Below are 17261 nucleotides of genomic sequence, written 5' to 3'. Positions count from 1 at the left end.
GTATCTATGCATGCCAGACCATATTGTAAGCACTCAGGATATGGCAGTGAGCAAAGTATTATTATTTTTTCCAATGAGCTAATTATATTCTAATCTGGAGGGGCAGAAAGTGAATTCACCGATACATCAGTATATAATATGTAAAGCCTGTAGTTTTGGAAAAGAATGCACAGTAGGATAAGAGAGTAGAGGGGGATTGGGACTTGGATGTTTGTGCTTGTGCGGTTTGGATAGGGTGGGAAACCTATCTGAGGTGATACTCAATCAGAGACCTGAATGCTGAGAGGACTTGACCTTTTGAAATTCTGGCAGAAAGAGTCTTCCTGACAGAGGGAAGAACAAATGCAGAGGTCCTGCAGTGGACACATGCTTGTGATCTTCAGGAAAGTGCACGGAGACTGTTGTGTCTGGACTAGGATGGGTAGTGAGGAGAGAAGTGGGAGATGGGGTCAGAGAACTTGGAGACCAAGGGGAGGACTTGGCTTATACTCTCAATGACATGGGAAGTCATAGGAGGGGCATAATGGGTTTTAAAGGGGTCACTCTGTATTTATGCACAGGAGTCATGTCATATGCTGCTAAGAAGTCAAGTAAGCAAAGAATTGAGAATTGGCTGCTTAGGTAGTCTAATTATTCTTTAGATTGACTCATATGTGCAAGAACCCAAAAGCACTCTTGTTTTGTAGCCAGTCAAGAATTGGTATGGGTAAAGGACTTGCTTTGATCTCAGCTATGGGATCCTTTATCAGTTCTCTCCTCTTCACTATATAAAGATTTCTTAGGCTTTGGAGTTTGTCTCACTGCTTCCTTCCCCTTTTCTCCACTTTCTGATAAGCCACGAGCTCTTGTTAACTATCAGGGCAGTCCAGGGCCTTCAGTGTGTGTTTCACAGTGGCACAGACAGTTCTGCAGGAATGCAGCTTGTTCTAGTTTGTTCAGCAGTTAGTGTTGTGCTGCTATGTTTTGATCAGCTGTCCTGGATGTGAGAGACACGTGGAAGTATAATGTTAAGATTTCGTGTTCAGCTAGGTGTCGAGAATGGGAGAGGAACTTCCTTGGTAGTCCAGCAACTGACTCCACACTCCCAATTCAGGGAGCCCAGGTTCAAGCCCTGGTCAGGGAACTGCTGCTGCTGCTAAGTCGCATCAGTCGTGTCCAATTCTGTGTGACCCCATAGATGGCAGCCCACCAGGCTCCCCTGTCCCTAGGATTCTCCAGGCAAAAACACTGGATTGGGTTGCCATTTCCTTCTCCAATGCATGAAAGTGAAAAGTGAAAGTGAAGGGGCTCAGTCATGTCCCACTCTTCGCGACTCCATGGACTGCAGCCCACCAGGCTCCTCCATCCATGGGATTTTCCAGGCAAGAGTACTGGAGTGGGCTGCCATTTCCTTCTCTGAGTCAGGGAATTAGATCCCATTATTTGGCAAAGCCAAATAAATAAATATTAAAAAACCCAACAACAACAAGTGAAATCAAGAAAATCAAGACAATTGGTGCTTAATCTTAGATGATATCTGAGGAGAGTACAGTAGTGCCCTCCTGTCTGTGGGGAATGCATTCCAGGATCCCCAGTTGATGCCTGAAACCAAAGTACTGAACGCTATATACTATGTTTTTTCCCTATAGATACATACATACCTAGGATAAAGTAATTTAATGGTAATTAATAAATTAGGCACAGTAGGAGATTAATAGCAATAACTAATAATAAGATATCAAACCAGTAAATCCTAAAGGAAATCAGTCCTGAATATTCGTTGGAAGGACTGACGCTGAAACTGAAGCTCTAATACTTTGGCCACCTAATGTGAAGAACTGACTTGTTTGAAAAGACCCTGATGTTGGCAAAGATTGAAGGCAAGAAGAGAAGGGGATGACAATTAGATAATTGGATGGCATCACCGACTCGATGGACATGAGTTTGAGCAAGCTCCGGGAATTGGTGATGGACAGGGAAGCCTGGTGTGCTGCAGTCCATGGAGTCGTAAAGAGTTGGACACGACTGAGCAACTGAACTGAACTGAATAAGATAGAACAGTTCTAACAACATACTCTAGTAAAAGTTAGGTGAACGTGACCTCTCAGATTTAGTGCTGTTTTCATCTTAACTATGCCCTTATGCACTGTGTTCATTACTTCTGAAGTTTGAGGTGCAGCAGCAAAACTGGGGCGTGAATTTCCTTTTTCTTCTTCCTCCTCAAGTTGAACTTTTACCTTTTTACTTAAAAGAAGCACGGTTTATGGTTTCTCTTTGGCACATCTGAATGGCCAGCATCACTGTTCTTGCACTTTGGGTTATTATTATGTAAAATAAGGTCACTGCACAACAGTATGTACCAAGATAGCTACTACGTGACTAACAGGTGGGATACTGTAGATGAAGGGATGATTTGCATCCCAGGCAGGATGGAGCAGAGTGGCAAGAGATGTCATCGTGCTGCTCAGAACGGTGCCCGTTTAAAACTTATCAGTTGCTTATTTCTGGACTTTTCCATTTAATATTTTTCAGACCGTGATTGACTTTGGATAATTGAATCCAAGGAATCTGTTACTGATGAGGCAGGAAGCATCCAAGACAAGAACAGAGTGGGAGGGTAATGTGATTTTGGACAGGATAAGTTTGAGGTGTCAGCGGAGGTACATTTTGAGCCATTTAGGAGATAATCAGAGGTCTTAGAGCTATCATTTTTGACACTGTTCTTCATTAAATTACTGAATTCAAATGTACCACAGTACCATAACTCTTCCATCTGTAGGGATCTGAAACATGAATTAAGCCCAATCCAGTTTTCAAAATCCCTCTATAATATCCCTTCTCTGAGTCTCCATTCAAATATTTCCTCAGGCGACTTTTCCTGTCCATTTGCAATTCCCACTAGTACTAATTCTAAGCCCTGGGGGATTAAGTAAAATAATGCCTTTTCCATCTGTCCAGAATCAGATTATGGGTCAGTTGTTATCATCTCCTTCTCTGGGTCTTCTCTTTTCCCTACAAGACAATTCCTCCTCATTAACCGTTTCCTCATGGGATGTTTCAAACCAGTTCATATCTTGGTCTCTCACCTTGGAAGATGTATATTTGTTATTCGCATGTACCTTTAAGTTTGGTGGATAAGACTGAGAACAGGGCTCTGGGGCTGGCCTGACCATCACAGAGTAAGTGTCTCAGTTGCTCTGAGCATTCTGTCTGACAGTGATTTTTCAGATGTACACGTGTTTCTTACAGATATTACCCAAGAAAACTGAAAGCATATATTCACATAGAAACTTGTACATGAATGTATATTGCAGCATTATTCAAAATAGTCCCAAAGTGAAAACAACCCCAGTGCCTGATAACTGATGTATGTATAAACAACATGTGCTATGTCCACACAATAGAGTCATAATATTCAGCTTTGAAAATGAAGTACTGATATGGTACAACATGGATGAACCTTGAAAACATGCTAAGTAAAGGAACCAGACACAAAAAAACTACATCGTGTACACTTCCATTTATGTGAAATGTGCAGTACAGGCAAACTATAAAGACTGAAAGTAGATTAGTAGTTGCCAGTACCTAGAGGCAGGAGGGGATGGGAGAGTGACCGCTAGTAGGTATGGGGTTTCTTCCTGGGGTAATAGAAATGTTCTGAAATTAGGTAGTGGTGATGATTGCACAACAAGGAGAGGGTATTAGATCAAATCAGATCAGTCGCTCAGTCGCGTCCGACTCTTTGCGACCCCATGAATCGCAGCACGCCAGGCTTCCCTGTCCATCACCAACTCCCGCAGTTCACCCAGACTCATGTCCATCGAGTCAGTGATGCCATCCAGCCATCGCACCCTCTCTTGTCCCCTTCTCCTCCTGCCCCCAATCCCTCTCAGCATCAGAGTCTTTTCCAATGAGTCAACTCTTTGCATGAGGTGGCCAAAGTACTGGAGTTTCAGCTTTAGCATCATTCCTTCCAAAGAAATCCCAGGGCTGATCTCCTTCAGAATGCACTGGTTGGATCTCCTTGCAGTCCAAGGGACTCTCAAGAGTCTTCTCCAACACCACAGTTCAAAAACATCAATTCTTTGGTGCTCAGCCTTCTTCACAGTCCAACTCTCACATCCATACATGACCACAGGAAAAACCATAGCCTTGACTAGACGAACCTTTGTTGGCAAAGTAATGTCTCTGCTTTTTAATATGCTATCTAGGTTGGTCATAACTTTCCTTCCAAGGAGTAAGCGTCTTTTAATTTCATGGCTGCAATCACCATCTGCAGTGATTTTGGAGCCCAGAAAAATAAAGTCTGACACTGTTTCCACTGTTTCCCCATCTATTTCCCATGAAGTGGTGGGACTGGATGCCATGATCTTCGTTTTCTGAATGTTGAGCTTTAAGCCAACTTTTTCACTCTCCACTTTCACCTTCATCAAGAGGCTTTTGAGTTCCTCTTCACTTTCTGCCATAAGGGTGGTGTCATCTGCATATCTGAGGTTATTGATATTTCTCCCGGCAATCTGGATTCCAGCTTGTGTTTCTTCCAGTCCAGCGTTTCTCATGATGTACTCTGCATATAAGTTAAAAAAACAGGGTGACAATATACAGCCTTGACAGACTCCTTTTCCTATTTGGAATCAGTCTGTTGTTCCATGTCCAGTTCTAACTGTTGCTTCCTGACCTGCATACAAATTTCTCAAGAGGCAGGTCAGGTGGTCTGGTATTTCCATCTCTTTCAGAATTTTCCACAGTTTATTGTGATCCACACAGTCAAAGGCTTTGGCATAGTCAACAGAGCAGAAATAGATGTTTTTCTGGAACTCTCTTGCTTTTTCCATGATCCAACAGATGTTGGCAATTTGATCTCTGGTTCCTCTGCCTTTTCTAAAACCAGCTTGAACATCTGGAAGTTCACGGTTCACATATTGCTGAAGCCTGGCTTGGAGAATTTTGAGCATTACTTTACTAGGGTGTGAGATGAGTGCAATTGTGCGGTAGTTTGAGCATTCTTTGGCATTGCCTTTCTTTGGATTGGAATGAACACTGACCTTTTCCAGTCCTGTGGCCACTGCTGAGTTTTCCAAATTTGCTGGCATATTGAGTGCAGCACCTTCACAGCATCATCGTTCAGGATTTGGAATAGCTCAACTGGAGTTCCATCACCTCCACTAGCTTTGTTCATAGTGATGCTTTCTAAGGCCCACTTGACTTCACATTCCAGGATGTCTGGCCCTAGGTGAGTGATCACACCATCGTGATTATTTGGGTCGTGAAGATCTTTTTTGTACAGTTCTTCTGTGTGTTCTTGCCATCTCTTCTTAATATCTTCTGCTTCTGTTAGGTCCATACCATTTCTGTCCTTTATCGAGCTCATCTTTGCATGAAATGTTCCTTTGGTATCTCTAATTTTCTTGAAGAGATCTCTAGTCTTTCCCATTCTGTTGTTTTCCTCTATTTCTTGGCATTGATCGCTGAAGAAGGCTTTCTTATCTCTTCTTGCTAAAGCCACTCAGTTGCACACTTTTAAATGGTGAATGTTACGGTGTGACTTGTTATGTCATGGTATGTGAGTTGTTTCTCAATAAAGCTGTCGTAAAAAAAAAAAAATACAAGTTTTACCTCCTATCTAAACGTAAGGATCTTATGAAGAATCAATGAAATAATACAAATAAAATATTTAAAGCACAGCACCTGCTAGTTTGTATTCCCAGTTAAAGATTCTTATTGTTGCTCTCAGGTAAAGTCATACTGCTTGAATATTGGTAAGCTGCAACTTTCAGTCGCTGCTACATTTGTAGAATATTACCTGTTAAGTAGTACGCAGTCAATAAATCCTTATTGAATGAAAGTTTTTTATTCACATTCATATTTAGCCACTCATATGTTCTTTTTCTTGCAGTGCATTTCTGAATCCCCATCACTGGGCCTAACAGTGGGCTCTTTGCCCCGTGGTAGTCATCGAGTGATAGGGAACTCTTCACAGCCCATGTTTCAGTGTGGAAGGTGAAGCTGGCAGTGTAGATTCAGTCTGTGGAAGGAAGGTCTCTACCTTATTAAATTCAAGCAGAAGGTGGGGGCAAATGGTTTTTAACCTTTTTTCCCCCAGTAATATAATTCTGCCCTGTGTTTTTATAAGAACTGAATTGGCCTGTCAAGAATGTGTTTCTAATGGTTCATGATCAGATTGCTAGAGAGCTGAGGATTTCATCTGGATTAAAAAAAAATCAGTTCCTAGAAATTTAACAGATGTTCTCCTGAACCCAACTGACAATTTCCACGTATAACAAATTGTTATTTTAAATTATGATAGGAGCATTTTTTTCTTTGGAAAAAAAAAATTGAAATTCATGTCTTTTCACGAACTTGGCATTCCACTAAAAACACTTGAGTTGCTTCTACAACTGTGTCAGCAAGGTGCCATCTGCTTAACTGAGGCTCATGAAAAGAAGGAAATCCATTGTTGTTCGTATCATCCAGCCCTTTTTCTAGAAGAGTAGTGGACAATTTTCCCTTTGGTGTCTAAGGAATGGTTGAGTCTCTCAGCTTCCTTTAGTCTTCCCTGTACTGTGAATTGTGAAGTCGATCCTTTTTCCTTGTTACCGGAAACTGGTGGGGGGCTTGGGTCCAGAGTGCGGCTCACTGCTAGCAAGAGGCTGGACTTCTCTCCTCTCCTGGCCTTTACTATGTGCCGCTCTCCCTCTAGACTCCAGCTTTATTTCCTACTCTGATTTTCCCTTTGCCCTAATTTATGTCTCCTTTCATTTTTATTTCTGTCTGTGTGTATCTTCAAGAGATGCTCTTCTAATTCTTTGGCAGACAACTGGGAGACAGGGTCGCCATTATTGAAGCCAATTTTAAAAATATGACTCTTTAAAAACCTTTCCCCCCAGGACATCAGGCAGGAATGGAAGAAAAAGCAAAACTGTCAGGAGAGAGTCGGTAAGCATTTTTCCCCCCCCAGAAGCTTTTTTGAGTGTCTCTTTTTTCTGTCTTTTTAATAGAAGTTGGTGATATGGCAAAGCAATACATAGAGAAAGGCCTTTTGGTTCCCGACCATGTGATCACACGCCTCATGCTGTTGGAGTTGGAGAACAGGCGCGGCGAGCACTGGCTACTCGATGGTGAGTTGAACCTGGGGGTCCACCGGGCTTCTGCTAGTAGTGGGTCATGGTCTCCTTGAACACTTCCAGAATTTCTTACAGATTGCAAAGTGCCTTTTTTCCCCAGTCATTTCTTTAGACATATTCCAATTTGGCAACATAGTTAAAACACCCATGTGGGTGAAGCCTTTTAATTCCTTTGTCTGCAGACTACCATCCCTAAAGCCATCAACTTGAAGCAAACCTTAATTGAATTCCCAATATTGTTCCAGTTTTGATGGTGCTTTTTGTTTCCATGACTAAGTCATCATAAGTATGACTCATCTTAAATCAGAGGTTCTTTCATTCAAAATAAGCCACATAGGTTAAAAGCATTTGTTATCATTTTTTACCTGTCAGATTTAAAAAAGAGAGAAAATCTGAAAATCTTTTTTTATTGAGGGTGTAAGAAATAAGTATTCTTGAGAATAAAATGGGTAACCTTTGGAGGGCAATTTAGTAGTCTTTAGCAATTCCCTGCTTCATTTCTTGCATAAAAATGTATATTCAAGGATGTTTATTTTCAGCAATCTTGGCAAAACACTAGTTGTTCTTCAGTCCCTCCACTCTTTGTAACCCCATGGACTGCAGCACGCCAGGCTTCCTGGTCCTTCACCATTTCCCGGAGTTTGCTCAAACTCATGTCCATTGAGTCGGTGATGCCATCCAACCATATTGTCCTCCGTCATCCCCTTCTCCTCCTGCCTTCAATCTTTCTCCACATCAGGGTCTTTTCTAATGAGTCAGCTCTTCGATCAGGTGGCCAAAAGTATTGGAGCTTCAGCTTCAGCATCAGCCCTTCCAATAAATATAAAGGGTTGATTTCCTTTAAGATTAAGTGGTTTGATCTTGCTGTCCAAGGGACTCTCAAGAGTCTTCTCCAGCACAGCACAGTTCAAAAGTATCAGTTCTATGGTGCTCAGCCTTTTTTATGGTCCAACTGTCACATCCATACATGACTATTGGAAAAGCAATTGCTTTGACCTTTGTTACAAGACACTGGTAACAACCTAAGTATTTATCTTGTGCTCAGCCCCTCAGTCAGAGCACGTCCAGCTCTGCAGTCCCATGAACTGTAGCCCACCAGGCTCCTTTGTCCATGGGATTTCTCAGGCAAGAATACTGGAGTAGGTTGCCATTTCCTTCACCATGGGATCTTTCTGACCTGGGGATTGAACCCAATCTCTTGTATCTCCTATATTGGCAGGCGGATTCTTTACCACTAGCGCCACCTGGGAAGCCAAGTATCTTAGCATAGGGTTGCTTTAAATTTTGGAGAAGGCAATGGCACCCCACTTGGAGTGGGGTATCTCCTCCTATGGAGGAGCCTGGTAGGCTGCAGTCCATGTGGTCTCGAAGGGTCGGACACGACTGAGCGACTTCACTTTCACTTTTCACTTTCATGCATTGGAGAAGGAAATGGCAACCCACTCCAGTGTTCTTGCCTGGAGAATCCCAGGGACGGGGGAGCCTGGTGGGCTGCCGTCTATGGGGTTGCACAGAGTCGGGCACGACTGAAGTGACTTAGCAGCAGCAGCAGCAGCTTTAAATTTTGGTATGCCTATTAATCAAATATCTATATCTATGTGTTGATATAGATAGTGCTCTAAGATAAACTTCCAAGTGAAAAAAACTAGTTGCAATATAGTATATATCATATACTATTATCTCTGTAAAAATGGAGGGATGGTATAATATTACTGTATGTACTTATATACACATATATAATCTGTCTTAGGAAGGATATAAATAATAACAGTGGTTGGCTCTGGATAAGGATTAGGCTTGGGAGAGAGATTTACCTTTCATTGTATATATTCTTTGCAACTGTTTGATTTTTAATATCTAAATGATACATAGGCCTAATTTTTCAAAAAACTCAGGCAAATATCATATGATATCAATTACATATGGACTCTTAAAAAATTCAGCCTTATTTATAAAACAGAAATAGATCCACAGACATAGAAAATAAACTTATGGTTACCTAAGGGGCTAACAGTTGAGAGGAGATAAAGTAGGAGTTTAAGATTAACATATACACATTATTATATATAAAATGGGCTTCCCAGGTGACTCAGTGGTAAAAAATCTGCCTGCCAATGCAGGAAATGCAGGAGACATGGGTTTGATCCCTGGATCAGGAAGCTCCTTTGAAGTAGGAAGGAAATGGCAACCCAGTCTAATATTCTTGCCTGGAAAATTCCATGGACAGAGGAGCCTGGTGGGTTATAATCCATGAGGTCACAAAGACTTGGATGTGACTGAGCATATATATTAATATATATAAAATAGGTAAACAACATAGATGTACTATGTAGCATTGGGAACTATATTCAATATCTTATACCTATAATGGAAAAGTGGAGAAGGCAATGGCACCCCACTCCAGTACTCTTGCCTGGAAAATCTCAATGGACGGAGGAGCCTGGTAGGCTGCAGTCCATGGGGTCACTAAGAGTCGGACATGACTGAGAGACTTCACTTTCACTTTTCACTTTGGAGAAGGAAATGGCAACCCCCTCCAGTGTTCTTGCCTGGAGAATCCCAGGGATGGGGGAGCCTGATGGGCTGTTGTCTATGGGGTCGCACAGAGTTGGGCATGACTGAAGCGACTTAGCAGCAGCGGCATAATGGAAAAGAATGGGAAAAATAATATATATATATTCAATTATGTATATATATAACTGATTCACTTTACTGTATACTTGAAACAGCATTGTAAATTAACTATACTTCAATTTTATAACAATGGTTTGAAAAAAGAACAGCTCAGTGGTTCCTATGATATGTTACCTAGGAAAATGCATACAGATGCTCATACATGAACTACTATAGTTTTGTACTTCAGGAAGCTGGAATTAAGAATCATCTACTTTAAGTAGATGATTCTTTAAGCCCAGTATAAATCTTTTGATTTATTAATTGAAAAAAAAAATAGACTGTGTGGATTATTTGTCTTACTCTTAAATACCAAGATTCCTTGGCAGTGAAAATAGAAACTTGAATATATTGCTTTCTAGGAATGAAAGGATCATGAGATTTATATATAAGAAACTTCTTTCCATTGCAGAGTAGTTTTCCTTTAGTTCACCCAGTGTATTCTTTCCTGTCTTACTTTGGAGAACCAAAGCCTCAGCAAGTTGTGATAATGTGAACTTTAATGTTTGTTAGCCACAGAGAAGCCAGAGTGAATTGTCCTACGTTTTAACTATCAGATTGCCTATTTCTCCTAAAGTCTGGAGCTGTGAATCTCCAAAATGACTAATATGTTGTAGAGTAGTTATTCTGTATCAGTGTTTCTCAAAGTGTGTAATGTTAGTAATGGCTTGATGGGAAAACACTGTAGTTTACAAAATGTTAGTTTAAATATTAAAGATTGCTTGAATTTATTGAGTACTCACTGTGTGCCAAGTAGTGATCTGAGCTTTAGATATTTATCTCATTCAGTCCCTACAGTGACCATATGAAGGTAGAGACTGTTATTTCCATTTAATAGATGAAAAAATGGAGGCACAGTAGGGTTCACTTACCTATTCAAAGTTAGTAAATCCAGAGTTAACCAACTTCTTAGGACTTTAATGAACTTTTACTATGATAGTGTGATTTAACTCTTCATAGAAAGCAATATCATGAGGCATTTTCTGAATTTATTTAACCCTAGAATCTCCTACCCTATTGAGAACCTGTGTGTTTGGTTCTATGGCCCATTCTTTGTGAACTCTACTGTTCAACATCTATTCTTCAGTGTGGAGGTGTTCTGAAAAGTTGACTATAGCGTAGATCATATCTTTCTAGAATGCCTTCCATTAAAAATATTGGGAACTGTGTTCTCATGGGGCTGCAGGGAACCAACAGACTGAACTGAAAACTTCTGTCAAGAGAGAGGCTATAATGGTCTGTGGAAAGTATATGTTTATTTATTAGTAATGAATAAAGCTCCTACTGTGAGTCAGGAACTATTGGGTGCTGTTGATAAAATGACAGGACACTTTCTCTATTAAGGGACTTATATCACAGTAGGGGAGTCAGGTGTGTAAAAAATTATGACCATGTAATGAATCAATACCCATGTGGGTACACTGAGGACCCAAAGGAGAAAATTATCTCTTCTCATGGTAGAAAGTGGGATTGGCAACTTTATGGTAAAAGAGATGAATAGAGTGAGGTCCTGTAGGTTGATGAATGGGGTTGGAAGGAGGATTTTTTTCATCAAAGGGGTAATGTGAACTGGGTAAGAGAGGAATGACTTAGCCTAGTGTTTTCCTGTGCCTGCAGACAGAGGCAGAGGAAATCCTGGGGTGATGGACTTTGATTCTATACAGAGATGGTGGAACTGGAAATTGTCCGTGATACGGACCACTGAAGACTTGTGCGTGTGTTCTCAGTCGCTTCAGTCATGTCTGACTCTTTGTGATCCTATGGACTGTAGCCCACCAGGCTCCTCTGTCCATGGGATTCTCCAGGCATGAATACGGGAGTGGGTTGCCATGCCCTCCTCCAGGGGATCTTCCCAATCCAGGCATTGAAATCACTTGTCTTGCTTCTCCTGCATTGGCAGATGGGTTCTTTACCATTAGTGCCACCTGGGAACCTCACTGAAGACTTAAGAAGGGGAATAGCTTGATCAAATCTGTTGGTGTTTCAGAAAGACTATTCTGTTAGCAGCAGAGCAATTAGATGCTGGGGTAGGGGAAGAAGTGGTGACCTGAAGCTGGGGAAGAGATTGTTAGCACAATTGGACCAAGAGATGTTGAAGGCCTGAATTTAAGCATCCACAGTGACATGGCCAGGAGGCACCATTCCTGAAAGATTGCCTTGATGAGGGAAAAAAATTGACAGGAGTGTTGACTGATGTTAGGCACTATAGACCTGGGGTTCTCTATGATTGCCTTCCCAGCTTTTGGAGTTTCTTGGCTATCAGTACCTTACCTATGCTTCTCCGGTTATGTTAATTTCTCCAGACTCTAAATATTTAACTCATAAAAATTAGCCCCCCACTCCTTTCTTATGTTGGTATTTTCCGTGACTGATAACTTGAGCTTTGCCACCACTTAACAATAATTTACATTTCTCTAGTTTAAATTCTTTAATTGTAAGTTTTCTCACCTTATAAAATGAACTTGTATAGTTTTAAGTAAACTTAACTGTTAAAAAAGGATCATGTGTCTTAAACTCCTTTGGGAAGGTGGTTAGTGTAATCACCACTAATCCCAGTAGTACCAGTGCTTTCAATCCCAGCTCTGCCATTTACCAGCACTGTCAGTGACCTTGGGCAAAGTACCTTATTAGCTCTCTGCATTTCACTCCTCATGGAAAACAGGGATTACAGAAAGGATGAAGTAAGTGAATATACATAAAGGGCTTAGCAGAATTCTTGCCATTATAGAAAGTACTATATGAGATTTTGTGATTTGTTGTACATGAGGTGCAGGTCGGGAATTTTTTTGTTTTTTTTGGTGATTATGTGAAGCATTAAGTTCAAAAATAGTTTAAAACATCTTCAGCTACACGAAGTTAAAAAGTCAGTTTCAGTTGTGAAATGTTTTATGTATCTTTTCACTGCTTTGCTTTTGCCATAACTTTTCCTCTCAGTGAATGAATAAGTAAAGTTCTTTTATATCATAGGCCTGTTTTTAGTAAAGGACGTCAGTCTCCTCACTGATTTAGTTTATAGCTTTCTCCTTGAAAACCCATCTGGTCACGGTTTTGGTTGTGATTTTCCTTTAAAGCTCTGGAAGAAATCCTTTTGGCAAAGTGGGGACCGTCAGGAATGCTAAGTTCTATGTTCAGCTTGAAACCCGTTATGTTCCAGGGCATGTGCTCTGCGGAGGACGTGCCGGTTGAGTGTGCTAAAGGTGATTGAATGTGGAAAGGTCAGGAGAAGAATTTTGGATGACAGATGACTCATCATCTTGGTCCATATGGCTGTGGAGAGGCATCCTGCAAACGGGGGGTGGAAAACGAGCAGTGCGGATGCATGCCAAGGAAACACCACGGGTGGCTGTGAATGGGCTTGGTGAGTGCTCTGTGGCTTGGTCAGCCGTGTACTTGCTAAAAACAGTCCAGTACCATCTTGTCTTCACAGTGTGCTTTTTAGTTGGATAAGAAACACTCTTTTTTGTATTAATATGTGTATACAGGTATGGCTTTCCCCCTCTTTTCTTTTTCTTTCTTTAGTTTCCTTAGACGTTCCATGAGTGAGAGCAGTTTTATAAAAATAATTTTCATATTTTCTAAGATATTCAGCCAGTGGAATGTCACGTATAAGTCTTCTAGTTTTGCTGTGAAACTCTGGTTTTGATTTTGCTTTTTTCTTTAAGATGTTTACGGCTTACTGGGTGATATTAAGGTGAAATAGTAACTAAGGCACAGTAACCAACTCTTACAAATAACCAGCTCAAATACAAATTCTTCATTTAAAAAGAAAAAAAGCTGGCTGTGAGATGAGGCCCGTTGGGAGGTGTGTTAGGTAATAGATTTCTTGTCTCCTGTTTCTAAACATGGCTGCCAAAACCTGTGCATTTAAACAGTAAAATGCTCTCAGGCTCAGTCCTAATTTATCTCAAGTTGTAACAGAATTGTCTGCCAGATGACTTTAGGTGTAGGTATCGAAATATTTTGTATTTGCTGTCAAAGTTTGGTTTCATGGAAAAAAATCTTCAATTTTGGAATTATAAGTGGAATATAATTTAAACCTTTTTATTGGAGATAAAGATACCTTTACAAGGAGAGTCATCGTTCAGTCATGGTCCATCTGTATATTCTATTTGATTTTGTTCTGAGCACTAATGGGTGCTCTCTGTGGGGAATTCTGGGATTTTTTTTTTTTTTTTAGCAGAAGTCAGAGCCACCTGAATGTGTGCAGTGTTTGTATGTGTTTGCTCTGACCTTATCCCAACTTTGTATTTTTCTTTCTGATTCAGACCTTTGAAGGGTGTGACATCCCGCTGGGCAACATATGCCTACAGAGAAAAAGCCAACAATCACACATCTTCTGAATCACATCTTTCAAGAAAATGCCAAGGGCAATTTTTTTTTTCTGTTGCCCTTGGGAATGTAGGGTATGTCAAAAATAAAACATGTCGTACATTTTTTGGAAGGTCACTGAAGACATTCTCTGTGAAGAAAAAAGAATCAGGCTTTCTCCTTGTATGTGTATGAGTGCATGTATTCAAGAGGGTAATACCCACTTACCTTCAGATGTTTAGTCCTTGGGCTTCCCTGATAGCTCACTTGGTAAAGAATCCACCTGCAATGCAGGAGGCCCCAGATCAATTCCTGGATTGGGAAGATCCCCTGCAGAAGGGATAGGCTACCCACTCCAGTGTTCTTGGGCTTCTCTTGTGGCTCAGCTGGCAAAGAACTGCCTGCAGTGTGAGAGACCTGGGTTCAATCCCTGGGTTGGGAAGATCCTTTAGAGAAGGGAAAGGCTACCCACTCCAGTATTCTGGCCTGGAGAATTCCATGGACTATATAGTCCATGGGGTCACAAAGAACCTCTTTGTATCTTCAATCACTATTAGGGCAGTATGTATATTCTCCCAACCTTGAACAGAAGGTGTGAAGCAATTGGAGTGACTGCTGAAGAGTGGAGAGTCACAGACTTGAAGGAACTCTTGTGGGCACGGTGGTGGTTCTCAGGGCTGCCAAGCATGGATTCAACAGTCATAATCTCTGGCATCTCACCAGGCTCATCCTTCTTGACATACTCATGTGTATAGGAATGAATATGAAAATGAAAAAGATACATGTATATGTACAGAAATCAATATAGTTGTTAGACATTAGCATTTCAAACTGCAGAGAAACCTAAAGTGTTAAGTCTTTGTGAGGGTCTTTGGTTTAATTAACAGTGTAAGAACTTGGTTTTTTGTTGTTGTTGTTGTTAACTTTTTATTTTAAATTGGAGTATAGTTGGTTAGCAATGTTGTGTTAACTTCGGATATACAGCAAAGTGATTCAGTTATACATGTACGTGTATCTTTTTCAAATTTTCTCATTTAAGTTGTTACATAAAATACTGAGCAGAGTTCTCTATGCAGTAGGACCTTGTTGGTTATCTATTTTAAATATAGCAATGTGTATGTGTCTGTAAACTCTCTAGCTATCTCTTCCCCGTTGGTAACCATAAATTCAAAGAATTTGATTTTTATTCCACGACCCTTCCTTGTTCAGTGTCTTTGGTGTCTGTATGAGCTCAGAGTATCTGAAAAACACTGTAAGACTCTGGATCTCTTCTTCATTTCATTGGATTCTCTCCTGAGACTCTGTCTCTGTGTCTATTTCTGGTGTGTTTCTTCTAATTGATCTGACTGTTGCCTCAGGATGAGAAACAATCTTAACATAGTAGACAATCCTGACTTTGTTTATTCCATTTGTGTTTTCAGGGAATGACTAGATTTTAACGTGGAAGCATTAAGGACCATATGGAAAACAAACATTTGAACACATCCCAGGAAAACTTGGTTCAGAGATCAAGAAACAAATTGAGTATGCATTATTTGTGTATCCCATCAATCCATCTGAGGAGGGAATAGCATTACTTCCTGACCTTACAGTCCAGGAGGAGCAAATGCTACTTAAATAATCATAGTGTAGGATCTTGAGAACACCAGTGAACTGGGTAGGAGGGGAGAGCTAGCACAGAGGAGAAAGTGACTGGCTCTCTTGAGGCCGAGGGAGGCCTCCAGGAGGAGGGGACACAAAATTTGAAACTGGGAGTAAAGCACAATCTGGACAGAGAAGATCATGCACGAGAGGTATAGAGGTGTGAAACAACATGTGTGTTCTGAAAGCTACAAGTAGTTGGATAATTTGAGAGCCAAAAATTATGAGCAGATGAGGCTGTAAAAGTGGGTAGGGGCAAAAGTTAAACACTTCTGGAAAGGCAAAACAAGGACTTGAATAATTGTCGAAGTTAATATTAAAAATGAGTTGGAAGAAAGTTAAAAATAAAAATTTAAAACTGAGTTTGGAAGAGTGAATAATTTATTTTTAACTTTCCTTCCAACTAACATTTAAAAATTAGCTAAATTAAATAATTTTTAGAGGGAGAATGGGGGGGAGGTTCAAAAGGGAGGTTCAATATATATATACATAATATATATATTTATAGCTGATTCACATTGTTGTACAGCAGAAAACAACACAGCATTGTAAAGCAGCTGTTGTTGGTTTGACTCCTACAGACCTCTGCAGGCCAGGCCTCCCTGTCCCTTACCATCTCCTAGAGTTTGCTCAAGTTCATGTCCATTGAGTCGGTAATGCTCTCCAACCATCTCATCCTCTGCTGCCCTCTTCTCCTTTTGTCTTCAGTCTTTCCCAGCATCAGGGTCTTTTCCAGTGAGTCTACTCTTCACATCAAGTGGCCAAAGTATTGGAGCTTCAGCATCAATCCTTCCAATGAGTATTAAGGGTTGATTTCCTTTAGGATTGACTGATTTGATCTTCTTGCTGTCCAAGGGACTCTCAAGAGTCTTCTCCAGGACCACAATTTGAAAGCAATTATCCTCCAATTAAAAATTTTTTTTTTAATTCAGACATACTTTAAATATTAAGACATGGTGGTGTTGAAAAAAGCAGACAGTTTATTTTATTATTTTTTCTTGGGGCTGCACTGTGCATCTTGCAGGATCTTAGTTCCCCAAATAGGCCCTCGGCAGTAAAAGTACCAAGTCCCAACTACTGGACCAACAGGGAATTCCCACAGATGATTTAATTTTATTTTTTTCATATTGTTCTTGTAGAAATTATGACCATTATAAAACATTCAGGCCATATGAAAAAATGCAAAGTAAAAGCAACAAATTTTGCCTGAAATCCCAGTAGTCAGAAATAACAAGGGTTAGCAGTTGCAGACCAGCAGTCTAGATACCTCTCCATGCACATAATGCAGGTAAAACTCTGTAAGAATAACACCATACTTTACATACTTTAAAAAAAAGGCATTCAGTTTTACTCAAATTGAACTATAGCAAAAGCTGAAGTGAACCCTAAGGAATTAATAATGAACTTCAGGTAAAAACCTTCTTCATCACATGGGATATTAATTCCCATGGAAGCCTCTTAAGATTATGAAAAGATGAGATTGACATATTTGTTTTTTTTAATCTCACATTTCAAATTTAAACAATATACTTACAT

At 40.4% G+C, this 17261-nt stretch overlaps 1 protein-coding gene across 6 annotated transcripts in view; it reads left to right on the top strand.

The window, feature by feature from the left end:
• The window catches only part of AK4 (adenylate kinase 4), a 97458-nt gene that overhangs the window by 53599 nt on the left and 26598 nt on the right, over window positions 1-17261 (top strand). For all 6 annotated transcript variants that reach the window (XM_025288537.3, XM_044944892.2, XM_044944891.2 and 3 more), the window contains one exon: window positions 6978-7097. In XM_025288537.3, coding sequence (XP_025144322.1) covers window positions 6978-7097 — 120 coding nt within the window. The remainder of the gene's footprint in view (window positions 1-6977; window positions 7098-17261) is intronic.

The sequence above is a fragment of the Bubalus bubalis genome, chromosome 6 (assembly GCF_019923935.1).
Source record: "Bubalus bubalis isolate 160015118507 breed Murrah chromosome 6, NDDB_SH_1, whole genome shotgun sequence".
In the NCBI taxonomy this organism is placed as follows: Eukaryota; Metazoa; Chordata; class Mammalia; order Artiodactyla; family Bovidae; genus Bubalus; species Bubalus bubalis.
Note: the sequence above shows the minus strand (reverse complement) of the source record. Positions and strands in the feature narration are given on the sequence as shown.